This window comes from Coloeus monedula (assembly GCF_965178545.1).
Source record: "Coloeus monedula genome assembly, chromosome: 32".
Lineage (NCBI taxonomy): Eukaryota > Metazoa > Chordata > Aves > Passeriformes > Corvidae > Coloeus > Coloeus monedula.
This window is the reverse complement of record NC_138812.1, coordinates 1,070,693-1,096,756: the sequence shown is the minus strand read 5'-3', so window position 1 is coordinate 1,096,756 and position 26,064 is coordinate 1,070,693. Positions and strand designations below refer to the sequence as shown.

The following is a 26,064-nucleotide window of genomic DNA, read 5'->3' as shown; positions in this document are numbered from 1 at the left end:
AGCAGGGGCGGGACAATGGAAGCAGGGGCGGGACAATGGGAAGCAGGGGCGGGACAATGGAAGCAGGGGCGGAACAATGGGAAGCAGGGGCGGGACAATGGGAAGCAGGGGCGGGACAATGGAAAGCAGGGGCGGTACTTGAGCCATGGGCGGGCACAGAGGGGGGGTCAAACACGACGCTGTGGGGGCGGGGTTGAGGGCGGGGCCAGGTTGTGACGCGGGAGTGGGAGGGGATGGGGACAAGAAGGGATTTGTGGGGTGGGGAGAGAGGGATTGTGGGAGGTGTAGTTTGGAGAGGAAGGAACATTGCGTTCGCCATTACTGGAGACAAACTGGGAGAAACGGGGTTGGGGGGAGGGGTTTTTTACGGGCTGCGAGCACGTGGCAATGGCTGCCCCTGGGAACAAAGAGATCAGGGGAGAAGGGGTTTTTATGCGCGCTTGAAACATGAGGGCTAGAAACTGGGGAAAAGGGAGTGGAGAAAAGGGGTTGGGAAGGTCCTGGGATGGGCTCCGGATTCCCATCCAAGGCAGGGTGCTGAGGAAACGCGGGTGAGCCAGGAGGACGAGAGCTCTCCTGTGCTGAGAAGCAGTCTGCTCTAGCTGTGTTTTCCAGCGTAGGGGAAGAGGGGTCCGGGACACAGGGGTTGGAAGAGGGTATAAGGGAATTAACAGGGGGGTTTTGCAGTGGCTTTTCATGTACTGCCTTTTTCTCCGGCAAAGTATAACTTAGTAACAGGAGAGGAAAGAATTTTGAAACTGTTTCATCTCCTGCACGCCTCAGAGAGCAGAGTTTTCTCCCCACCTTATCCCAAAATTCAGCAGATCTTATGTCTTCGGAGGTCAGATTAGGGAAGTACTGAAAAAGCCATTGTACAAAAGATTGAACTAGATTTTTAGGGTATTTATGCCCTGTGTTCAGAGATAGCACGTTGGGCGCCAAATGTGGAAGGAATCTTTTCAGCTTTATCCCGGCTAGCGCTTGTATTTCAATGCCTTAGAAAGCCCCGAGCAGCCTTGAGAGGTAGCAAGGGCGATCTAGCGCTTTGGTAGCTCTAAAATCGGTACCTGAATCAGCTGCAGAGCAAATACCATCAGCAGAAGCAAAGAGGGAGAAATACAGCTCCCTGCCCGCTCAATTCCCTGCAGTTCGAAGCTTTCAAACGAGACAGACAACCAGAGATGTTCGCAGGAAAGTCGCTGAGCTGAGTGAGAGAGCGTTTGCCTCTCCTCGACCATCTTTTATTACGAGAAGGGGAAAGGGGAGGACTGGGGGCGGACCCGGGGTGAGCGGCCAATCAGACACTGCTGAAGAGTCTGAGTTACATTTGGCTTTGCCCGCGCTTGGAACAAAGGAGCTCGGAGCACATGGGCAGGAGCACGTGTCTTTGGCAGGGGGAGGGGAAGCTCGGAACAGGCAGCAACATCCACCAGCTGCTCCCGCAATAGCAAAAGGTTCTAGAAGTGAAAGCCAGCTCTGGGCTGCAGCTTCTCCTTGCCGCATGTAAGCCACACCAAACTCACTGATGCACTCTGTCCTTCCCTTCTCAAACGAGTACACGGGGCCATCAGGACACACCTGTGTCCCAGCAGCTGCGTGCCCAGCCGGGACCAGGAGCAGGGCTGGGGCTGCTGCCAAAGTTCCCCTGCCCCAATGACACAGCCGGGCTGAGGGGGGGCTGGATCAGGCTTTCTTGTCCACCTGCATGCCAGGAGGGAGCACAAAATCTACCTGCATTCTCTGCAGCATGCCATCCTGGAGCAGAGCCATTCCCAAAGGAAGCCGTGAGCCCGTGACAAGCCAGTGCCGCAGGGGCATCCTAGCAGCACCTGTGGAAGCTGGGAGAGAGGAGCCCACCTGGAGCAGGTTCCTGCCAGCATTAATCATCCCGTGGCTTCCCACCAGGGTCTCCTTGCTTCCAAAAGGCCCCAGAGTGTCACTGTAGCCCCTCCATTCCACCAGGTTCCACAGCGTCACTGTGGTGCCCAGGCTTCCGTCAGCTTCCCCAGCATCCCCACGGTCTCCAGGGCTCCCCGAGCTTCTGTGCTGGTGTCACAGTGGAGCCAGGGTTCCGGGTAGGTCCCCAGCATCACAAAGGCTCTCCTGGCAGCCACGGGTCACAAAGCACCGTGGGTTCTGTGCAGCCCCGCTGGGTCACAATGTGTTGGGGTTTTAGTTTAGTCTTAGTTTTTTTCCTGTTAAAGGAATTTTCTCCCATATGCATGTTGCTAGGGGAGAAATGGCTGTACTTAAGAAAGACAAAAAGAGCTGCCCATTGGGGCTGGGGCAGGCCTGGCTACTCCTTTGTTTCACCTGGGTGTGGGGTCAGTTCGCTCTCGGCATCCGGAGAGAGAAGCTGCCGAGAAAGGAGCTGCTGCTTCTTTTAATTCGCCCGTTTTTGTTTTCTGCTGGAAACAACGCCGGGACCCCAAAAGCCGCTTTCCCTGCCCTGCTGGAGGCCGAGCTGTGGCTGCCCTGCCCCGCTGCTGCTGCTTCGAGCTTTTGCTACGCTGTAGCCCTGCTCGCCCTGCCTGCCTGGGCACCCGTGGGGTTCTCCCATCTGGATACATCTCGCCTGCCACCCGGGATTTGCGTTCGTCCCTGCCGCTCTAGCCTGCCGCTCTAGCCTGCCGCTCCTGCCTGCCGTTCCAGCCTGCTGTTCCTGAGAGTCCGGGATCGGCTGCCCAGGGGTTTGTGAAGCCTTTGTTCCTTCCCTTCCCGGGATCCCGGGATCGGCTGCCCAGGGGTTTGTGAAGCCTTTGTTCCATCCCTTCCCGGGATCCCAGGCCGCCATTGCCCGCGTGTTTCCCGAGCTCGCTCCGGAGCGCCCCCTGCAGCCGCGGGGGAACCATCGCACCTGCCCTGCTCACCGGGAGCCGCCAGCGCCCCTGCCGGCTGCGAGCGGAACTGCACCCGAGGGGAAAGGGCCTGACAGCCGAGAAGGCTGGCACTGGGTTTGTGTGTGCTGTTACTGCCATAGTTGTTGTTGTTTTGTTTGACTGGTTATATACATATACATATATATATATATATATATAGTAAAGAACTGTTATTCCTATTTCCCACATCTTTGCCTAAAGGCCCTTGATTTCAAAATATAATAACTCGGAGGGAAAAGGGGTTACATCTGCTATTCCAAGGGAGGCTCCTGCCTTCCTTAGCAGACACCTCTTTCAAACCAAGACACCGGCTGAGAGGAAAATTTCAGGACACCAAAGGAAGTTCTCGCAGCACGGATGCAATCAATAAGTGAGGATTCCACCCAGGTGGGGTTGGATCTTATCACCGGGACATTTGCACCATAACGACTTGATTGCCACCTTCTGATATCTACATCTCATCTGATAAGGAATCGGACATCCCGGGAACTAAAAATAACTGTTCCAGGAAGCAGAGATGGCCCATTCATCAGCAGAAATGGCCCACTCATCACCCAGGATGGACAATTCCTGGGATCCAGGAAAGGCTTTGTGCAGCCCAACTCCGGGACAAGAAAACTTCATGAATATGCTAAAATGACGAGAAGAATAGAATTAATTCAGACTCTGCCCAAAAAATGTATAAGAAGGGACCAGCCAAAGCAGCATCCGTGAACTTGGGAGGTCTGGTGCGACAGAGATCAGATCTATGCGTGTTCACCCAGCTCCGACCCCGGGCTCGGAGCTGCTTTTCTCCATCGTGGCTTTCTGTGGGACCGATCCTTCGGCCACAAAATAAAATCCATTTCTTTATTAAATTGAATTTGCCTGAATTTCTTTACTTCCAAGTAAAGGCTCTTCCTCATCCTGACTTTTCACCTTTCCTCCCTGCGCCTGCTCTTTGTGTCCCTGGGCTAAGTCCAAACTTAAGGCTGGGTTCAGTTAGTCTGAGGTTAAAACAAGGATTTTTGGGGAAGATTCCTTCGCCTGATCAATAATCGGAGATCTTCTCATCCTGCTTTGGGAGGCACAGCTGGAATTGGGGGAGGGGAATGCACTGATTCGAACGAAGAACTTCGGAGGAAATCACGGAACGTCGGTTCCCCCATCGCCCTGAGTCACTCTGGGTGCTCCTGGACACTCTGGGTGCTCCCCGCACACTCTGGGTGCTGTCAGGACACTCCGGACACTCCCCGGACACACTGGGTGCTCTCCCCAGAAACTCTGGGTGCTCTCCCCAGAAACTCTGGGTGCCCGCTGGACACGCTGGGCACTCTTTGCACACACTGGGTGCTCTCCCTGGACACTCTGGGTGCTCTTCCTGGACACTCTGGGTGCTCTCAGGACACGTTGGGTGCTCTCTGTACAATCTGGGTGCTCTCCGGACACTCCGGGTGCTCCCTGGACACTCTGGGTGCCCCCTGGACACTCTGGGTGCTCCCTGGACCATCTGGGTGCTCTCCGGACACTCTGGGTGATCCCCGGACACTCTGGGTGCTCCCAGGACACTCTGGGCCCTCTCCGGACACTCTGGGTGCCCCCTGGACACTCTGGGCCCTCTCCGGACACTCTGGGTGCCCCCTGGACACTCTGGGTGCTCTCCGGACACTCTGGGTGCCCCCTGGACACTCTGGGTGCTCTTTGGACACTCTGGGTGCTCTCTGGACACTCTGGGTGCCCCCTGGACACTCTGGGTGCCCCCTGGACAGAGGAATTTGGGAAAAGATCCTGGAAAAACCGAGGAAACCGAAGATGGCGCCGCGCACACGCCTCGATGTATCCCAGCATGCCCCGCGCTCCGCAAGGCGTGGCCGGTGTTTTGTGCCTCGGTGTATCCCAGCATGCCCCGCGCGCACGCCTCGATGTATCCCGGCATACCCCGCGCTCCTCTACGCGGGTTCGGCGTTTTTGCCTCGGTGTATCCCAGCATGCCCCGCGGCGCCGCCGCCATTCCCGGCAGCCCCCGCGCCGCCCTCAGCCGCCGCCGCCGCCGCTGCTCCGGTGGGTTCCGGGATTGGGGGAGGGGCGGGGGGGGGGGTTGGGGGTCCCACCGGGATCGGGATCCTCGGGAAGGCCCCGGGATCCTCGGGAAGGCCCCGGGATCCGCCGGGATCCGCCGGGATCCGCCCTGAGCCGCGGTGCCGCCCGCAGGTCCCGGATCCCCCCGCGCCCGGCAGAGGAAATGGTGAGGGACCAACTCCGCTCCCCCCCCCCCCCGCGGCGGGAATGGAACCGGCCGGGCCCGGACAGCGCCCCCCCCCCCATCCCCCAGTGCCCTCCCAGTTCAGCCCAGTTCAGCCCAGTGACCCCCCAGTGCCCTCCCAGTTCAGCCCGGTTCAGCCCAGTTCAGCCCAGTGCCCTCCCAGTTCAGCCCAGTGCCCTCCCAGTTCAGCCCAGTTCAGCCCAGTTCAGCCCAGTGCCCTCCCAGTTCAGCCCAGTGCCCTCCCAGTTCAGCCCAGTGCTCTCCCAGTTCAGCCCAGTGCCCTCCCAGTTCAGCCCAGTTCACCCCAGTGCCCTCCCAGTTCAGCCCAGTTCAGCCCAGTGACCTCCCAGTGCCCTCCCAGTTCAGCCCAGTTCAGCCCAGTGACCTCCCAGTGCCCTCCCAGTTCAGCCCAGTTCATTCCAGTGACCCCCCAGTGCTCCCAGTGCCCTCCCAGTTCAGCCCAGTGCCCTCCCAGTTCAGCCCAGTTCAGCCCAGTGCCCTCCCAGTGCTCCCACTGCCCTCCCAGTTCAGCCCAGTTCATCCCAGTGACCCCCCAGTGCTCCCAGTGCCCTCCCAGTTCAGCCCAGTGCCCTCCCAGTTCAGCCCAGTTCATCCCAGTGCTCTCCCAGTTCAGCCCAGTTCATTCCAGTGACCTCCCAGTTCAGCCCAGTTCATCTCAGTGACCTCCCAGTGCTCCCAGTGCCCTCCCAGTTCAGCCCAGTTCATCCCAGTGACCTCCCAGTGCTCCCAGTGCCCTCCCAGTTCAGCCCAGTGCCCTCCCAGTTCAGCCCAGTTCATCCCAGTTCATCCCAGTGCCCTCCCAGTTCAGCCCAGTTCAGCCCAGTGCCCTCCCAGTTCATCCCAGTGCCCTCCCAGTTCAGCCCAGTTCATCCCAGTGCCCTCCCAGTTCAGCCCAGTTCATCCCAGTGACCCCCCAGTGCTCCCAGTGCCCTCCCAGTTCAGCCCAGTGCCCTCCCAGTTCAGCCCAGTGCCCTCCCAGTTCAGCCCAGTTCAGCCCAGTGACCTCCCAGTGCCCTCCCAGTTCAGCCCAGTGCCCTCCCAGTTCAGCCCAGTGACCTCCCAGTTCAGCCCAGTTCAGCCCAGTGACCCCCCAGTGCTCCCAGTGCCCTCCCAGTTCAGCCCAGTTCAGCCCAGTGACCTCCCAGTGCCCTCCCAGTTCAGCCCAGTGCCCTCCCAGTTCAGCCCAGTTCACCCCAGTGCCCTCCCAGTTCATCCCAGTGCCCTCCCAGTTCAGCCCAGTTCATCCCAGTGCCCTCCCAGTTCAGCCCAGTTCATCCCAGTGACCTCCCAGTGCTCCCAGTGCCCTCCCAGTTCAGCCCAGTTCATTCCAGTGTCTTCCCAGTGCCCTCCCAGTTCAGCCCAGTTCATCCCAGTGACCTCCCAGTGCTCCCAGTGCCCTCCCAGTTCAGCCCAGTTCATTCCAGTGTCTTCCCAGTGCCCTCCCAGTTCATCCCAGTGCCCTCCCAGTTCAGCCCAGTTCATCCCAGTTCATCCCAGTGCCCTCCCAGTGCCCTCCCAGTTCAGCCCAGTTCAGCCCAGTGACCTCCCAGTGCTCTCCCAGTTCAGCCCAGTGCCCTCCCAGTTCAGCCCAGTTCAACCCAGTGACCTCCCAGTTCAGCCCAGTTCATCCCAGTGACCCCCCCAGTGCTCCCAGTGCCCTCCCAGTTCAGCCCAGTGCCCTCCCAGTTCAGCCCAGTTCAGCCCAGTGCCCTCCCAGTTCAGCCCAGTGCCCTCCCAGTTCAGCCCAGTTCAGCCCAGTGACCTCCCAGTTCATCCCAGTGCCCTCCCAGTTCAGCCCAGTTCATTCCAGTGACCTCCCAGTTCATCCCAGTCCCCTCCCAGTGCCCTCCCAGTTCAGCCCAGTTCATTCCAGTGCCCTCCCAGTTCATCCCAGTGCCCTCCCAGTTCATCCCAGTGGCCTCCCAGTGCCCTCCCAGTTCAGCCCAGTTCATTCCAGTGACCTCCCAGTTCAGCCCAGTGGCCTCCCAGGGACCTCCCAGTTCATTCCAGTTCCTCCCAGTTCATTCCAGTGACCTCCCAGTTCAGCCCAGTTCCTCCCAGTCCATCCCAATGACCTCCCAGTGACCTCCCAATTCATCCCAGTTCATCCCTGTGACCTCGCAGTGCTCCCAGTTCATCCCAGTGACTTCCCAGTGACCTCCCAGTTCATCCCAGTGACCTCCCAGTTCATCCCAGTGACCTCCCAGTTCATCCCAGTGCCTCCCAGTGCTCCCAGTTCAGCCCAGTCCCCTCCAATCCTCCCCCAGTTCTCCACCAGTGATTTCCAGTCCCCTCCCAGTTACTCCCAGTGCCCACCAGTAACCACCCAGTAACTTCCCAGTTCCCACCCAGTTCCCTCCCAGTTCCCTCCCAGTTCCCTCCCAGTTCCCTCCCAGTCCCCTCCCAGTCCCTCCCAATCCCCTCCCAGTCCCTCCCAATCCCTCCCAGTGCTCCCAGTCCCCTCCCAGTCCCCTCCCAGTCCCTCCCAGTCCCTCCCAGTGCTCCCAGTCCCTCCCAGTCCCTCCCAGTGCTCCCAGTCCATCCCAGTTCGCTCTCCCAGCACGGGCGGCTCAAGCTCCGCCCCCCGGACTCCGCGCGGCGCCGGCAGCGGGAGGAGAAACTGAGGCACTACCGGGAGGCCATGGACGCCTTACTGGGGGTACTGGTTTGGACTGGGAGGGACTGGTTTGGACTGGGAGGGAACTGGTTTGGACTGGGAGGGACTGGGAGAGACTGGGAGGGGACTGGGATGGGACTGGGAGGGACTGGGAGGGGACTGGGAGGAACTGGGAGGGGATTGGGGGTTACTGGTTTATACTGGGAGGGGATTGGGAGGGAACTGGGAGGGACTGGGAGGGGATTTGGGGTTATTGGTTTATACTGGGAGGGGATTTAGGGTTACTGGTTTATACTGGGAGGGGGCTGGGAGGGGACTGGGAGGGACTGGGAGGGGATTGGGGTTTAGTGGTTTATACTGGGAGGGGATTTAGGGTTACTGGTTTATACTGGGAGGGGATTGGGGGTCACTGGTTTATACTGGGAGGGGATTGGGAGGGGACTGGGAGGGGATTGGGGGTTACTGGTTTGGACTGGGAGGGATTGGGAGGGGTTTAAACAGAGTCTAAAGGGGATTTAGGGTTACTGGTTTATACTGGGAGGGACTGGGAAGGACTGGGAGGGTATTTGGGGTTACTGGTTTATACTGGGAGGGACTGGGTGGGAACTGGGAGGGACTGGGAGGGGACTGGGACGGGACTGGGAGGGGACTGGGAGGGGATTGGGGGTTACTGGTTTATACTGGGAGGGGATTGGGAGGGAACTGGGAGGGACTGGGAGGGGATTTGGGGTTACTGGTTTGGACTGGGAGGGACTGGGAGGGGATTGGGGGTTATTGGTTTATACTGGGAGGGGATTTAGGGTTACTGGTTTATACTGGGAGGGGGCTGGGAGGGGACTGGGAGGGACTGGGAGGGGATTGGGGTTTAGTGGTTTATACTGGGAGGGGATTTAGGGTTACTGGTTTATACTGGGAGGGGATTGGGGGTCACTGGTTTATACTGGGAGGGGACTGGGAGGGGACTGGGAGGGGATTGGGGGTTACTGGTTTGGACTGGGAGGGATTGGGAGGGGTTTAAACAGAGTCTAAAGGGGATTTAGGGTTACTGGTTTATACTGGGAGGGACTGGGAAGGACTGGGAGGGTATTTGGGGTTACTGGTTTATACTGGGAGGGACTGGGTGGGAACTGGGAGGGACTGGGAGGGGATTGGGGGTTACTGGTTTGGACTGGTTTGGGTTCAAACAGAGTCTAAAGGGGATTTGGGGTTACTGGTTTATACTGGGAGGGCACTGGGAACACTGGGAGCACTCGGAGGGTCACTGGTCCATACTGGGAGATCACTGGAAGTTACTGGGATGAACTGGGAAGTCCCTGGGGGGGATACTGGGCCATACTGGGAGGGACTGGGGGGGAAACTGGGAGCTACTGGGATGTAACTGGGAGGGAGTGGGAAGTACTGGGAATTTACTGGGCGGTTACTGGTGGGCACTGGGAGGGACTGAGACAAACTGGGAGTAACTGGGAGTTACTGGGATGGGACTGGGAAGTCCCTGGTGGGGGGGTGGGGGCGGTTACTGGGTTATACTGGGAGGGAACTGGGAGGGGGCGCCTGGTTTATACCGGTTCATACTGGTTTATACTGGTCTGAACTGGGATTTATCTGCCCAGCAGGGGGCGCCACCCGCCCAGGTGCTGTCCCTTAACAGAACTGGGAGTTACTGGGACGGAACTGGGATTTAATGGGGATAAACCGGTTCATACTGGTTTATACTGGTTCATACTGGTTTATACTGGTTTATACTGGGATTCTCTCGCCCAGCAGGGGGCGCTGCCCGCCCAGGTGCTGTCCCTTAACAGAACTGGGATTTAATGGGGATAAACTGGTTTATAGTGGTTCATACCAGTTCATACTGGTTCATACTGGTTTATACTGGTTTATACTGGTTTATACTGGTTTGAACTGGGATTTATCTGCCCAGCAGGGGGCGCCCCCCGCCCAGGTGCTGTCCCTTAACAGAACTGGGATTTAATGGGGATAAACTGGTTTATAGTGGTTCATACCAGTTCATACTGGTTTATACTGGTTTATACTGGTTCATACTGGTTTATACTGGTTTATACTGGGATTCTCTCGCCCAGCAGGGGGCGCTGCCCGCCCAGGTGCTGTCCCTTAACAGAACTGGGATTTAATGGGGATAAACTGGTTCATACTGGTTCATACTGGTTCATACTGGTTCATACTGGTTCATACTGGGATTCTCTCACCCAGCAGGGGGCGCCGCCCGCCCAGATGCTGTCCCTTAACAGAACTGGGATTTAATGGGGATAAACTGGTTTATACTGGTTCATACCGGTTCATACCGGTTCATACTGGTTTATACTGGTTCATACCGGTTCATACTGGTTTATACTGGTTTGAACTGGGATTTATCTGCCCAGCAGGGGGCGCCCCCCGCCCAGGTGCTGTCCCTTAACAGAACTGGGATTTAATGGGGATAAACTGGTTTATAGTGGTTCATACCGGTTCATACTGGTTCATACTGGTTTATACTGGTTTATACTGGTTTATACTGGTTTATACTGGGATTCTCTCGTCCAGCAGGGGGCGCCGCCCGCCCAGGTGCTGTCCCTCACGGGCGCGGTGCTGGCGGCCAACCCCGACGTGGGCACCTGCTGGAACCTGCGGCGCCGCGCACTGGGAGCACTGGGAGGGGACTGGTGCGTACTGGTTTGCACTGGTTTGCACTGGTTTGCACTGGTTTGCACTGGTTTGCACTGGGAGGGCGCCGGGGGGCCACTGGTTTGGACTGGGAGGGGTTTAAAGGGGGTAAGGAAGGGTTAAAAGGGAGGTGGGGGTTACTGGTTTGGACTGGGAGGGGACTGGTTTGGACTGGTTTGGACTGGGAGGGCGCTGGGAAGGGTTAAAGGGGGACTGGGAGGGACTGGGAGAGCCTTTACTGGTCTGTACTGGTCTGTACTGGTCTATACTGGTCTGTACCAGCCTATACTGGTCTCTACTGGTTTATACTGGTCCATGCTGGTCTTTACTGGGAGGGGTTAAAGGGGCACCGGGAGGGACTGGGAGAGCCCGTACTGGTCTGTACTGGTGCGTACTGGTCTGTACTGGTCTATACTGGTCCATACTGGTTTGTACCAGTGTATACTGGCCTGAACTGGTTTGTACTGGTTTTTGCCACTTACATTGGTCCAGACTGGTTTATACTGGTTTGTACTGGTTTGTACTGGTTTTTACCATTTATACTGGTTTATACTGGTCCATACCCATCCATACTGGTCCATACTGGTCCATACTGGTCCATACTGGTTTTTATTTGCTTATACTGGTCGATACCACTTTGCCTCACCTCACAGTGCTTTTTACTGGTTTTTACTGGTTTTTACTGGTTTGTACTGGTTTGTATGGTTTTTACCATTGATACTGGTTGATACTGGTTTATACCGGTCCATACTGGTCCATACTGGTTTTTATTTGCTTATACTGGTCTATACCACTTTGCCTCACACTGGTTTTTACTGGTTTTTACTGGTTTTTGCTGGTTTTTGCTGGTTTTTACCACTTATACTGGTTTGTACTGGTTTGTACCGTTTATACTGGTCCATACTGGTTCATACTGTTTTTTATTTGCTTATACTGGTCTATACCACTTTGCCTCACACTGGTTTTTACTGGTTTTTACTGGTTTTTACTGGTTTTTACTGGTTTTTACTGGTTTTTACTGGTTTTTACTGGTTTTTACCGGTTTTTACCACTTATACTGGTTTGTACTGGTTTGTACCGTTTATACTGGTCCATACTGGTCCATACTGGTTCATACTGTTTTTTATTTGCTTATACTGGTCTATACCACTTTGCCTCACACTGGTTTTTACTGGTTTTTACTGGTTTTTGCTGGTTTTTGCTGGTTTTTACCACTTACACTGGTTTGTACTGGTTTATACTGGTCTGTACTGGTCCATACTGGTTTATACTGGTCCCAGGGTCCCGTCGGAGCTGTCGTTCGTGGGGCAGTGCCTGGGGGTGAACCCCAAGTCCTACGGGGCGTGGCACCACCGGGGCTGGGTGCTGGGCCACGCCGCGGCGCCCCCTGCTGGCCGGGAGGACCTGGCGCTGTGCGAGCGCCTCCTGGCGGCCGACCCCCGCAACTGTGAGTCCCACTGGGTTAGACTGGTTCAGACTGGTTTATACTGGGATGGGGCGCTGGGGGTCGCTGGGTTGTGCTGGGTTGTACTGGGTTGTACTGGGAGAGGGAGCGGGGGGGGGGTGTGAGCGCCCCCTGCTGGCTGGGAGGACTGGGCACTGCGTGTACTGGTTGTACTGGTTTATACTGGTTTATATTGGGAGGGGGTGCTGGTGGTGGTGGGTGATACTGGTTTGTACTGGTTTATACTGGGGTGGAGCGCTGGGGTTGCTGGGTTATGCTGGGTTACACTGGGGGGGGGGTGTGAGCGCCCCCTGCTGGCTGGGAGGACCTGGGAGCTGACATTGAGTCAGACTGGGTTATACTGGTTTGTACTGGTTTATACTGGGATGGGGCGCTGGGGGTCACTGGGTTACACTGGATTGTACTGGGTTATACTGGGTTTTACTGGGTTCTACTGGGTTCTACTGGGAGAGGGAGCGGGGGGGGTGTGTGAGTGCCCCCTGCTGGCTGGGAGGACCTGGGAGCTGACATTGAGTCAGACTGGGTTATACTGGTTTGTACTGGTTTATACTGGGATGGGGCGCTGGGGGGTCACTGGGTTACACTGGATTGTACTGGGTTATACTGGGAGAGGGAGCGGGGGGGGGGTGTGAGCGCCCCCTGCTGGCTGGGAGGACTGGGCACTGCATGTACTGGTTATACTGGTTTGTACTGGTTTATATTGGGATGGGGTGCTGGTGGTGGTGGGTGATACTGGGGTATACTGGGAGGCCCTGGGATGGGGTGCTGGGGGTCACTGGGTTATACTGGGTTATACTGGGAGAGGGAGCGGGGGGGGGGTGTGAGCGCCCCCTGCTGGCCAGGAGGACCGGGCACTGTGTGTACTGGTTATACTGGTTTATATTGGGATGGGGTGCTGGTGGTGGTGGGTGATACTGGGGTATACTGGGGTATACTGGGCGGGGACTTGGGAACTACTGGGTTGTACTGGGGGATACTGGGTTATACTGGGAGGGAGCTCAGGGATGGCTGGGAGCCAATGGGAGCAAATTTTGTGGATACTGGGCTTACTGGTTTATACTGGGAGCTGCTGCCACAGCCCTCACGGGTGACTCCCAGCGCTTACTGGTTTATACTGGTGCCCTCCCAGTATAAACCTGGGATCCCCAAGACCGCACTGGGAGCCCCTAGACCGCACTGGGAACGGGTTTGGCCGCATCAACCCTTACTGGTTTATACTGGGAGCTGCTGCCACGGGCCTCAGGGGCTCGGGGGTGGCTCCCAGTGCTTACTGGTTTATACTGGTGCCCTCCCAGTCCACGCCTGGGAGCACCGGCGGGCGCTGGCGGCCGGGCAGGACCCCGAGGCTGAGCTGGCCTTCGCCGGGGCCCTGCTGAGCCGCGACTTCTCCAACTTCTCCGCTTGGCACCACCGCCTGCGGCTCCTGGCGCCCGCCAGGAATTCCGGGAAGGGCGAGGCAGGGGCGCTGCCCCCCGAAAGGCTGAAGGAAGGTGAGAGAATTCCCACCGAAAATTCCCGAAATCTTGCGCGAATCCCAAAAAATTCCCCAAATTTTGCGCGAATCCCCAAATTTTTTCCAACCTCTTGCCTGAAGCCGCAGAGGGGGGTTGTGCTCCGTTGGGTTTAACGGGTAGACCTGGTGTCCCAAAAGTCCCATTGCCGACAATGGGTAGACCTGGTGTCCCCAAAATCCTATTGCCGTCAATGGGTAGACCTGGTGTCTCAAATTTCCCGTTGCCGTCAATGGGTAGACCTGGTGTCTCAAAGTTCCCATTGCAGCCAATAGATAGACCTGTTGTCCCAAAATTCTCATTGCCGTCAATGGGTAGACCTGGTGCCCCCCAAAAAAATTCCCACCGCCGTCAATGGGTAGACTTGGTGTCCCAAAATTCTCATTTTCGTAAACGTGTAGACCTGGTGTCCCGAAATTCTCATTTTCGTGAAGGGGTACACCTGGTGTCCCAAAATTCCCATTGCAGTCAGTGGGTAGACCTGATGTCCCAATGGTCCTGCTCGTTAACAGGTAGACCTGGTGCCCCTAAGCTACTATTGCCTTTAATGGGTAGACGTGTTAATCCCAAATTCTCGTTGCCGTTCACGGGTAGACCTGGTGTCCCAAAATTCCCACTACCTTTAATGGGTAGACCTGGTGTACCAAAGTTCCCATTGCCGCTAATGGGTAGACCTGTTCTCCCGATAATTCCCCATTGCCGTTTACGGGTAGACCTGTTGTCTCCATAGTCGTGAATGGGTTGACTTGATGGCCCAAATAGCTCATTGCCCGGAATGGGTAGACCTGATATCCCAAAATCCCCTTTGCCATCAATGGGTAGACCTGGTGTCCCATTTATTGTTAGTAGGTAGGCCCGATAGTAAATCCATGTTGTTACTGGTGGGTAGACCTGGTGTCCTTAAATTCCCCGTTGGCTTTAATGGATAAATCTGACTTTGGGGTCACTCCCTGGACTCCTGGGGCCACCCCAAACCCCTGTGGGGACACATTAGGGGTCACCACATTTCCCAAAACCACCCTTAAAACCCCTGGGGTCCCCCCAACCCAGTGTCCCCATTGACTTTACGGGGTAGACCTGAACTCCCACACACCTGGGTGCTCCCCTCAGATATTGGGGTGTCCCTGCCAGACCCTTGGCTGCCCCCCTGAGATACTGGGGTGCCCCCTTTTTTCCACCCCCAGAGCTGGAGCTGGTGCAGAACGCCGTCTTCACTGACCCCACGGACCAAAGCGCTTGGGTGTACCTGCGCTGCATCCTCTCCCGAGGTAACTCAGGGTTCCCTGCCACACCTGGGTCCTTCACCTGCATTTCCGGGGTGCCCCCTGAATGTTGGGGTGCCCCCCAACAGCCCCCCCACCACCGAGGATCATCTGTGTCTACGTCGACCGGGAGGACGCGTCGTTGGCCGTCATCTTCTCCCGCCCCGTCAGGGTGAGTCAGGACGCCTGGATCCCCCCCCAAAATTCAATGGATCGCCCCCCTTACACCTGGGTACCCCTGGAACACCGGGATACCCCCAAAAGCCCTGAGGGGCCCCCCAAAAATCCTTGGGGTTCCCCCACAGACTGGTGGTCCTGTGTCCCCATTGACTTTAATAGGTAGACCTGGTGTCCCAGCAATCTCCATTGGCCTCGAAGGGTAGACCTGGTGTCTTATTTATCCCATTGTCTTTAATGGGTAGACCTGATGTCCCAACAAGGTCTATTGTCTTTAATGGGTAGACTTGGTGTCCCAATTATCCCTATTAACTTTAACAGGTAGACCTGGTGTCTTGATTATCTCCATTAAACCCCACTAACCTCTCCAAGTGCTTCCAGTAATGCCCCAGTGCTCCCAGTTCCCCCCTCCTAGTGCTCCCAGTAACCGCAGTGCCCCCACTTAGCCTCTCCCAGTGCTCTTAGTAACCCGCTCCCAGTACTCCCAGTTTGTCCTTTCCTCCCTTGCGATGCTTCCAGTTCCCCCCAGTGCTTCCACTTCCTCCCCCAGTGCTCCTCCTTAGCCCTTCCCAGTGCTCCCAGTTTAACCAGTAACCCTTTCCAATCAAGCTCTATTAATGGAGAGACTTGGTGTCCCAAAGTCCCCATTGACTTTAAGGGGTAGACATGATGTCCCATTAATCCCTGTTGTGGTTTTCAATAGGTCGACCCGATTTTCCCTTCGTCTCCATCGGGTAGACTTGATGTCCCATGCGTTCCGTTTCCTTTAGTGGGTAGACCTGATGTCCTTTTCTCCTCCATTGTCGCCAATGGGTAGACCTGGTGTCCTTTTAATTCTATTGTCGCCAATAGGTGGATTTGATGGCCCTTTTCATTGTCGCCAATGGGTAGACTTGATGTCCTTTTTCTTCCGTTGTCATCAATGGGTAGATCTGGTGTCCTTTTTTTTCCATTGTCGCCAATGGATAGATCTGATGTCCTTTTCCTTCCATTGTCGGTAATGGATAGACCTGGTAACCTTCTTCTTCCATTTTCGCCAACGGGTAGACCTGATGTCCTTTTTCTGCCATTGGCGACAATGGGTAGACCTGGTGTCCTTTCTCTTCCATTGGCGACAATGGGTAGACCTGATGTCCTGTACGACCTGTTTATTGTAATGGGTAGACCTGATGTCCCCAAATCCCCATTGCCTTTAATTGGTAGATCTGATGTCGAAAAAGTTCCCCAGGCCTTTCAATGGGTAGACCTGATGCCCCAAATATTTGGATCTAAAAAATGTCCACTTGACGGCTGGAAACTCCCAAATTCTGGTGGGAAAACGCCCCAAATGTTGTTCCTTTTAATCCCACAGGTGAACCCGGAGTGCCCGGAGCTGACGGCGACACTGGATGGCTCCACCCTGGACGGGGCGTGGCGCTCGGGGGAGGGGCGGCCACGCCCCAGCCACACCTGGGTATCCTCCCTTGGGAAGGAAGGAAGGAGGGCGGGGCCGGGCTGGGCGTGGCTTTGGGGGGGAGCTGGGCGTGGCCAGCGCCTACCTGGCACACCTTGACGGGTGACATCAGCTCTGCGACCTCCCTGCCCCGCCCAGCGACCGCCCCGCCCACCTGGGGGTCACCTGGGCGCCCGACCCCACCCCTCGCCAGGTGACGCTGCAGCCAGGTGAGGCCACGCCCACCCTCGGCCCCGCCCACTTCGGGCCACGCCCACTCCTCACCTGGCCACGCCCTTTTTCGCCAGGTGAGGCCGAGGCCTGGTGGCAGGAGCCAATCGTGGAGCGGGAGCTGTTCTGGTGAGCCACGCCCCCTTTTGGGCAAACCACGCCCCTTTCTGGGCGAGCCCCGCCCCTTTGTGACCAAGCCCCGCCCCCAGGCCCGAGCTGGGCGTGGCCGAGGCGCCGGTGCTGCGGGAGCAGGTCCGGATGTGCCGGGAGCTGCTGGAGCTGGAGCCGCAGAGCCGCGGTGAGAGCCGGGAACAAAAACCCCCCTGGAGTTCCTGGGAAGGGCTGAGGAAGCCCTGGAAAAGGCCAAAAAAAGGGAAAAAAAAAAAAGCCCAAAAAGCCTGAAAAAATGAAAAAAAAAGGCCCCAAAAAAGCTCAAGAAAACCCTCAAGAAACCAAAAAAAAACCCACCCAAAAAAACCCCAAAAATGAAAAAAAAGGCCCTAAAAAAGCTCAAAAAAACCCTGAAGAAACCAAAAAAAACCCACCCAAAAAACCCCAAAAAATGAAAAAAAAAAGCTCAAAAATTCTCGAAACCCCCCTGCAAAAACCCCAAAAAGGAAAAAAAGACTACCTAAAAAACCCCCCCCAAAAAAAAAGCCCCAAAAATGGCCCAAAAAAAGCTCAAAAAAAACCCCCAAAAACCAAAAAAAACCCACCCAAAAATGCTCGAAAACACCCCCCCCAAAACCTCCAAAAAACTAAAAAAGCCCAAAAACCCCAAAAGCCAAAAGAACCCCCCAAAACCAAAAAAAAACTGCCCAAAAATGCTCGAAACCCCCCCAAAACCCCCCCAAAACAAAAAAAAAGCTCAAACCCAAAAACCAAAAAAGGCCCCAAAAAACTGCCCAAAAAACCCCAAAAAACAAAAAAAACCCCAAGACCAAAAAAAAAGCCACCCAAAGAACCCCAAGAAACCCAAAGAAAAGAAAAAAAGCCCCAAAAGAGCTCAAAAAAACCACAAAAACCAAAAAAAACCCGCCTAAAAAGCTCGAAAAAACCCCAAAACCCAAAAAGCCCCACCCCCCAAAAACCCCCAAAAGCTGCCCCCGAAAAACCAAAAAAAAGAAAAAAAAAACCCCAACCCCCCCCAAAAAAACCCAAAAAAGCCCCCAAAAAACCCCAGCCAAAAAAGCTCAAAAAAAACCCCAACCCCCCCGAAAAAACCCCAAAAAACCAAAAAAACCCACCCAAAAAAGCTCCAAAAAACCTAAAAAACACCCCCCAAAAACCCCCAAAAAACAATTAAAAAGCGCCTAAAAAAGCTCAAAAAAACCCCAAACCTCCCCTGAAAAAACCCCAAAAACCAAAAAAAGACCCCCCAAAAAAGTTCCAAAAAAACCCTAAAAAACACCCCTGAAAAACCCCAAAAAACCTCCATAAAACCCCAAAAATCCCCCCGAAAAATCCCCAAAAACCTCAAAAAATCCCCAAAATCCCCCCCCAAAATCCCCCCAAAAACCCAAATTCCCCCAAACTGCCCCAAAAATCCCCAAAAAAACCCAAAAATCCCCAAAAAACAAAAAAAACCCCAAAATCCCCCAAAATGCCCCAAATCCCCCCAAAAATCCCCCCAAAAAACCCCAAAACCCCCAAAACGCCAAATCCAGCCCAAAAAAACCCCAGAATCTTCAAAAAATCCTCAAAATCCCTCCAAACCCCCCAATTCCCCCAAAAAACCCGAAAAACCCCAAAATGCCCCAAACTTCCCCAAAACTCCCCCAAAAAACCCCAAAAATCCCCTCAAAAACCCAAATCCCCCAAAACTGCCCCAAAAATCTCAAAAAAGCCCAAAAAACCCCAAAACCCAAAAAACCTCTAAAAAACCCCAAAATGCCCAAAAAACCCCAAAATGCCCCAAAATCCCCTCCAAAAATCCCCCAAAACCTCAAAAAAAACCTCAAAAAACCCCAGAAATTCCCCAAAACCCCAAAATCCCCCGAAAAATCCAAAACTGCCCTAAAAATCCCCCAAAACTCCTGAAATTCCCTCAAAAATAATCCCCCAAACCCCCCAAATCCCCCAAAACCTCAAAAAAAAATCCCCAAACTCCCCCAAAATCACCCCTAAAAGCCCCCAAAAAAACCAAAAACCCCCAAAAATCCCCAAAATCCCCCGAAAAATTCCCCCCAAAACCCAAATTCCCCCAAAACTGCCCCAAAAATCCCCAAAAACCTCCAAAAAACCCCAAAACCCCAAAATGCCCCAAACTTCCCCAAATCCCCCCAAAATTCCCCAAAAAAATCCCCCCAAAATCCAAATCCCCCCCAAACTGCCCCAAAAATCCCCCCAAATCCTGCAAAACCCCAAAATCACCCCAAAACCCCCCAAAACCGCCCCAAAAACCTCAAAAAACCCCCAAAAAGCCCCAAATCCCCCCAAACCACCCTCAAAACCCCAAAACCTCAAAAAAACCCCAAAAATCCCCAAACCCACCCAAAACCCACCCAAAACTCCCCCAAACTTCCCCAAAAGCCCCAAAATCCCCAAATCCACCCCAAAAAACCCCAAAACCCTCCAAAAAACCCCCCAACCCCCCCCCAAACCCAAAATCCCCCCAAAAGTTCCCAAAAAATCCCCCAAAATTCCCCAAATCCCCTCAAAAGCCCCCAAAACGCCCAAAATCCCCAAAATCCCCCCCAAAATTCCCCCCAAACCCCCCAAAATGCCAAATCCACCCCAAAACCCCCTAAAAACCTCCAAAAAAACCCAAAAATCCCCCAAAACCACCAAAATCCCCCAAACTGCCCCAAAAATCCCGAAATCCACTTCAAAAACCCCCGAAAATCTCCAAAAAACCCCAAAAATCCCCAAATTCCCCCAAACTTCCCCAAAATCCCCCCAAAGAACCCAAATCCCTCCAAATCCACCCCCAAAAATCCCCCAAAAACCTCAAAAAAATCCCAAAACCTCAAAAAAATTCCAAATTTTCCCCCAAATCACCCCAAAACCCCCCCAAAAAACAAAAAAAACCAAAAACGCCAAACCCAGCCCAAAATACCCCAAAAACCCCAAAATCCCCCTGAAAAATCCCCCCCAAAAACCCCAAATCCCCAAAACTGCCCCAAAAATCCCCCAAAAACCCAAAAATCCCCAAAAACCAAAAAAATCCCCAAAAAAACCAAAAAACCCCCAAACCCCAAAAATCCCCCAAAACCCCAGAAATGCCCCAAACTTCCCCAAAATCCCCCCCAAAAACCCCAAACCCCCCAAAATTCCCCCAAAAATCCCAAATCCCGCCAAAACTGCCCCAAAAATCCCCAAAACCCCAAAAATCTCCAAAAACCCCAAAATGCCCCAAAAATCCAAAAAAAATCCCCAAAAATCTCAAAAAATCCCCAAAATCCCCTCAAAAATTCACCCCCAAAACCCCCCAAAACTGCCCAAAAATCCCCAAAACCCCAAACCCCAAAAAACCTCAAAAAAACCCCAAAATGCCCCAAACTTCCCCAAAATTCCCCCGTAAATCAAACAATCCCCAAAAACCTCAAAAAATCCCCAAAATCCCCCCAAAAAATCCCCCCAAAAACCCAAATTCCCCCAAACTGCCCCAAAAATCCCCAAAAAACAAAAAAAACCACCCAAAATGCCCCAAAATGCCCCAAATCCCCCCAAAAATCCCCCCAAAAAAACCCAAAACCCCAAAACGCCAAATCCAGCCCAAAAACCAAAATCTTCAAAAAATCCTCAAAATCCCCCAAAAAACCCCAATTCCCCCAAAAAACCCGAAAAACCCCAAAATGCCCCAAACTTCCCCAAAACTCCCCCCCAAAACCCCAAAAATCCCCTCAAAAACCCAAATCCCCCAAAACTGCCCCAAAAATCTCAAAAAAACCCAAAAAACCCCAAAACCCAAAAAACCTCTAAAAAACCCAAAAATGCTCAAAAAACCCCAAAATGCCCCAAAATTCCCCTAAAAATCCCCAAAAAATCCTCAAAATGCCCCCCCAAAAACCCCAAAAATCCACAAATCCCCCCAAACTGCCCCAAAAATCCCCAAAATCCCCAAAAACCTCAAAAAACCCCAAAAAACTCTAAAAAACGGAATTTTTACTGGTTCGTACTGGTTTATACTGGTTCGTACTGGTTTATACTGGTCTAGGGGCTGGGTTGAACTGGGAGACACAACTCCACTCCTTACCAGTTTATGCTGGTTCATACTGGTTTATACTGGTTTAAACTGGTTGAAACTGCCTTTAACTGGTTCGTACTGGTTCGTACTGGTTTGTACTGGTTCATACTGGGAGAGGTTTGGGCTCTTTTTGGGGTGGATTTGGGGGTGCTGGGCTTACTGGTTCATACTGGTTTATACTGGTTTAAACTGGTTGAAACTGCCTTAAACTGGTTTGTACTGGTTTGTACTGGTTTGTACTGGTTTGTGCTGGTTCGTACTGGGAGGGGTTTGGGCCCTTTTGGGATGGATTTGGGGCTGCTGGTTCGTACTGGTTTATACTGGTTTATACTGGGTTTGGGTTTAGGAATCCCTGGGAGAGGTTTTTGAGGGGAACTGGTTTATACTGGTTTATACTGGTTTATACTGGTTCATACTGGTTTATACTGGTCTAGGGGCTGGGTTGAACTGGGAGACACAGCTCCACTCTTTACCAGTTTATACTGGTCCATACTGGTTTGTGCTGGTTTATACTGGTTGAAACTGCCTCAAACTGGTTTATACTGGTTCATACTGGTTTGTACTGGTTTAAACTGGTTTATACTGGTCTAGGGGCTGGGTTGAACCGGGAGACACCACTCCACTCTACCAGTTTATACCGGTTTATACTGGTTTATACTGGTTTAACCCGCTTTAAACTGCCTTAAACTGGTTTAAACTGGTTTAGACTGGTTCATACTGGTTCTTACTGGTTTGTACTGGTCTGTACTGGGCAGGCTGCCTGCTGACCCTGGCGCTGCTGCTGGCGGCGCTGGAGCCGCGGGGCCACGCCCAGGAAATCCGCCAGCACCTCCGGAGCCTGCAGGTGAGCGCCACTGGTTTATACTGGTTTATACTGGTTTATACTGGTTTGCACTGGGAGGGCTTGGGGGATGAGCGGGAGGGGGTTTGGGGGTTACTGGTTTGTACTGGTTTGGACTGGGAGGGGTTTGGGGGGGGTTGGGAGTCATTGGGAGGGATTTTGGGGGTTACTGGTTCGTACTGGTTTGTACTGGTTTATACTGGGAGGGGCTTGGCGACTCCTAGGGAGGGATTTTGGGGGTTACTGGTTCGTACTGGTTTGTACTGGTTTATACTGGGAGGGCTTGGGGGGCTTTTGGGAAGCACTGGGAAGGGTTTTGGGGGTTACTGGTTTGTAGTGGTTTATACTGGTTTATACTGGGAGGGGTTTGGGGACCCTAGGAGGGAGTTTGGGGGTTACTGGTTTATACTGGTTTATACTGGTTTGTACTGGGAGGGGTTTGGGGTCCCTTAGGGAGGGATATTGGGGTTACTGGTTTATACTGGTTTATACTGGTTTATACTGGGAGGGGTTTGGCGACTCCTAGGGAGGGATATTGGGGTTACTGGTTTATACTGGTTTATACTGGTTTATACTGGGAGGGGTTTGGGGTCCCTTAGGGAGGGATATTGGGGTTACTGGTTTATACTGGTTTATACTGGGAGGGGTTTTGGGGGTGTTTGAAGGTACTGGGAAGGATTTTGGGGGTTACTGGTTTATACTGGTTCATACTGGTTTATACTGGTTTGGGGCTTTAAAGCCTTTTGGGCGGGGTTTTTCCGTTCCTACTGGTTTGTACTGGTGTGTACTGGTTTGTACTGGTTCATACTGGTTTCTACTGGGACAGCTTTGACACCTTTTACGATGGGTTTGGCGTGGCCAGCCTTACTGGTCCATACTGGTTTATACTGGTTTGGGGCTTTAAAGCCTTTTGGGCGGGGTTTTTTCCGTTCCTACTGGTCCATACTGGTCCATACTGGTTTGTACTGGTTTATACTGGTTTATACTGGTCCCCGCAGGACGCTGACCCGCTGCGCTCCGGCTTCGTGGCCGACGTCCGGTCCCGCTTCGAGGCCGCGCTGGCCGTCCTGGGAGCGGGGGAGGGGCTCAGCCTGCCCGGGAAGGTAACTGGGTTATAGTGGTTTATACTGGTTTATACTGGTTTGGACTGGGAGAGGGATCAGGGGTGAGCGGGAGGTGGTTTGGGGATTACTGGTTTGGACTGGTTTGGACTGGGAGGGGCTTAGGGAAGTTTGGGAGCTGCTGGGAGGGATTTGGGGGTTTACTGGGTTATACTGGTTTGGACTGGTTTGGACTGGGAGAGGGATTGGGGGTTACTGGTTTATACTGGGAGGGGGGTTGGGGTTACTGGTTTAGACTGGGAGAGGGATTGGAGGGGTTTGAGGGCTTCCGGAGGGGTTTGGGGGGTTACTGGTTTGTACTGGTTTATACTGGGAGGGGTTTGGGAGGGCTTGGGAGGCACTGGGAGGGATTTTGGGGGTTACTGGTTCATACTGGTTTGTACTGGGAGAGGTTTGGGAGGCACTGGGAGGGATTTTGGAGGTTACTGGTTTATACTGGTTTATACTGGGAGGGGTTTGGGAGGGCTTGGGAGGCACTGGGAGGGATTTTGGGGGTTACTGGTTCATACTGGTTTGTACTGGTTTATACTGGGAGGGGTTTGGGAGGGCTTGGGAGGCACTGGGAGGGATTTTGGGGGTTACTGGTTTATACTGGTTTGTACTGGGAGAGGTTTGGGAGGCACTGGGAGGGATTTTGGAGGTTACTGGTTTATACTGGTTTATACTGGGAGGGGTTTGGGAGGGCTTGGGAGGCACTGGGAGAGATTTTGGGGGTTACTGGTTTATACTGGTTTGTACTGGGAGAGGTTTGGGAGGCACTGGGAGGGATTTTGGAGGTTACTGGTTTATACTGGTTTATACTGGGAGGGGTTTGGGAGGGCTTGGGAGGCACTGGGAGGGATTTTGGGGGTTACTGGTTCATACTGGTTTGTACTGGTTTATACTGGGAGGGGCTTGGGAAGGCTTGGGAGGGACTGAGAGGCACTTTAGAGGTTATTGGTTTATACTGGTTTATACTGGTTTATACTGGTTTGGGGCTTAAAATGCTTTTGGGCGAGGTTTTTCTGTTCCTACTGGTTTGTACTGGTTTATACTGGTTTATACTGGGACAGCTTTGACACCTTTTGCGATGGGCTTGGAGTGGCCGGCCTTACTGGTCCGTACTGGTTTATACTGGTTTGGGGCTTTAAAGCCTTTTGGGCGGGGTTTTTTCCGTTCCCCCCGCTCTCTCCTGGTCCGTACTGGTTCCTACTGGTCCGTACTGGTTCATACTGGTTTGTACTGGTGCAGGAGCTGACCTCGCTGCCCCTGGCCGAGCGCCTGGCGCTGCTCACCCGCCTGGAGCTGCCCGGCAACGGCCTGGGGGCGCTGCCGCCGGGGCTGGGGGCGCTGCGGAGGCTGCAGGTGAGCCCAGTATGGACCAGTATAAACCAGTATAAACCAGTATAGACCAGTAGAGACCGGGAGGGACCGGGGAGCCCTCCCAGTGCTCCCAGTTCAGCTTCCCAGTGCTCCCAGTTCCACCAGTGACGCGTGAGCCCCGTCCTGCTAACACCGGGGAGCCGTCCCAGTGCTCCCAGTTCAGCTTCCCAGTGCTCCCAGTATGGGTGAGGGAGCCCTCCCAGTGCTCCCAGTTCAGCGTCCCAGTGCTCCCAGTTACACCAGGGACCCCTCCCAGTGCTCCCAGTATGGGCGAGGAAGCCCTCCCAGTGCTCCCAGTTCAGCATCCCAGTGCTCCCAGTTACACCAGGGACTCCTCCCAGTGCTCCCAGTATGGGTGAGAGAGCCCTCCCAGTGCTCCCAGTTCAGTGTCCCAGTGCTCCCAGTTACACCAGGGACCCCTCCCAGTGCTCCCAGTATCACCAGTGACCCCTCCCAGTGCTCCCACTTCAGCTTTCCAGTGCTCCCAGTATCACCACGGACCCCTCCCAGTGCTCCCAGTAACACCAGTGACCCATCCCAGTGCTCCCAGTTCAGCTTTCCAGTACTCCCAGTAACACCAGGGACCCTTCCCAATGCTCCCAGTAACACCAGTAACACGTGAACCCCGTCCTGCTGACACCAGCGACCCCTCCCAGTGCTCCCAGTTCAGCTTCCCAGTGCTCCCAGTAACACCAGTGACCCATCCCAGTGCTCCCAGTTCAGCTTTCCAGTGCTCCCAGTAACACCGGTGACCCATCCCAGTGCTCCCAGTTCAGCTTTCCAGTGCTCCCAGTAACACCGGTGACCCCTCCCAGTGCTCCCAGTTTGACCAGAGACCCTCCCAGTCCCCTCCCAGTCCCCCCCAATCCCCTCCCAGTCCCCCCCAATCCCCTCCCAGTCCCTCCCAGTTCCCTCCCAGTCCCTCCCAGTTCCCTCCCAGTCCCTCCCAGTCCATCCCAGTCCCTCCCAGTCCCTCCCAATCCCCTCCCAGTCCCCCCCAGTTCCCCCCAGTCCCTCCCAGTCTCACCAGTTCCCCGCAGGAACTGGATCTCTCCGATAACCGGATCTCGGAACTGGGCCCGGCCCCGCCCCTCCCCCGCCTGCAGCTGCTGCGGCTGGACCGGAACCGTACGGGGGGGACTGGGATGGACTGGGAGGGACTGGGAGGGAACTGGGAGGGGACTGGGATGGAACTGGGAGGGGATTGGGAGGGACTGGGATGGACTGGGAGGGGACTGGGATGGACTGGGAGGGGACTGGGATGAACTGGGAGGGGACTGGGAGGGGACTGGGATGAACTGGGAGGGACTGGGAGGGGATTGGGAGAGACTGGGAGGGAACTGGGATGGACTGGGATGAACTGGGAGGGACTGGGAGAGACTGGGAGGGACTGGGAGGGGATTGGGATGGACTGGGAGAGACTGGGAGGGGACTGGGAGGGACGGCGGAGGGTACAGACGTTACTGGTTTATACTGGGAGGGGACTGGTCCGTACTGGTTTGGACTGGTCCGGACTGGAGGCGTGTCTGAGGCCGCAGTGGGCGTGTCCTGACTGGCCACGCCCCCAGCGCTTGGCCACGCCCCCGCTCTGTCCCCATTGGCTGCCTGGCCCCGCCTGGCCCGGCTGGGATTGGCCGGGACCCCGCTGAGCTCCGCCCCCGACGGCCCCGCCCTCCTGGCCCAGCTCCTCCCGCGCGTTGACGTCACCTTCAGCTGATTGGCTGCTCATCGGGAGGCCACGCCCCCCGTCCGGGTTAACCACGCCCCTTCGTGGTCATGGTGGAAGCACTTCCGGGTTCGGCACTTCCGGGTTCGGCACTTCCGGGATTCAATAAAGTGATGCTCCCCAGTCTCTCCCAGTTTGTCCCAGTTACCCCCCACTGCCTCCCAGTGGCCTCCCAGTCCATCCCAGTCCCTCCCAGTTTCTCCCAGTTACCCCCCAGTGCCCTTCCAGTGCCCTCCCAGTCCCTCCCAGTTACCCCCGGTGCCCTCCCAGTGCTCTCCCAGTCCCCTCTCAGTCCCCTCCCAGTCCCCTCCCAGTTTCTCCCAGTTG

At 54.9% G+C, this 26,064-nt stretch overlaps 1 protein-coding gene across 2 annotated transcripts; it reads left to right on the top strand.

Moving 5' to 3' along the window:
* The first annotated feature begins 4,878 nt into the window (after positions 1-4,878).
* RABGGTA (Rab geranylgeranyltransferase subunit alpha) lies at positions 4,879-25,855 on the top strand. Of its 2 annotated transcripts, none has more exons than XM_082299501.1 (17): positions 4,879-4,919; positions 5,070-5,103; positions 7,703-7,801; positions 10,304-10,419; positions 11,701-11,867; positions 13,181-13,375; positions 14,581-14,664; positions 14,748-14,830; positions 16,187-16,288; positions 16,401-16,497; positions 16,576-16,627; positions 16,708-16,796; positions 21,443-21,531; positions 22,527-22,631; positions 23,880-23,993; positions 25,052-25,139; positions 25,580-25,855. In XM_082299501.1, the coding sequence occupies exons 2-17, from the start codon at positions 5,101-5,103 to the stop codon at positions 25,726-25,728; spliced, it is 1,632 nt and encodes a 543-aa protein (XP_082155627.1). In that variant the 5' UTR covers positions 4,879-4,919; positions 5,070-5,100; the 3' UTR covers positions 25,729-25,855. The 2 variants fall into 2 exon arrangements, with proteins under 2 accessions (XP_082155627.1, XP_082155626.1); XM_082299500.1 differs by having other exon boundaries at positions 10,301-10,419.
* The last annotated feature ends 209 nt before the right edge of the window (positions 25,856-26,064 follow it).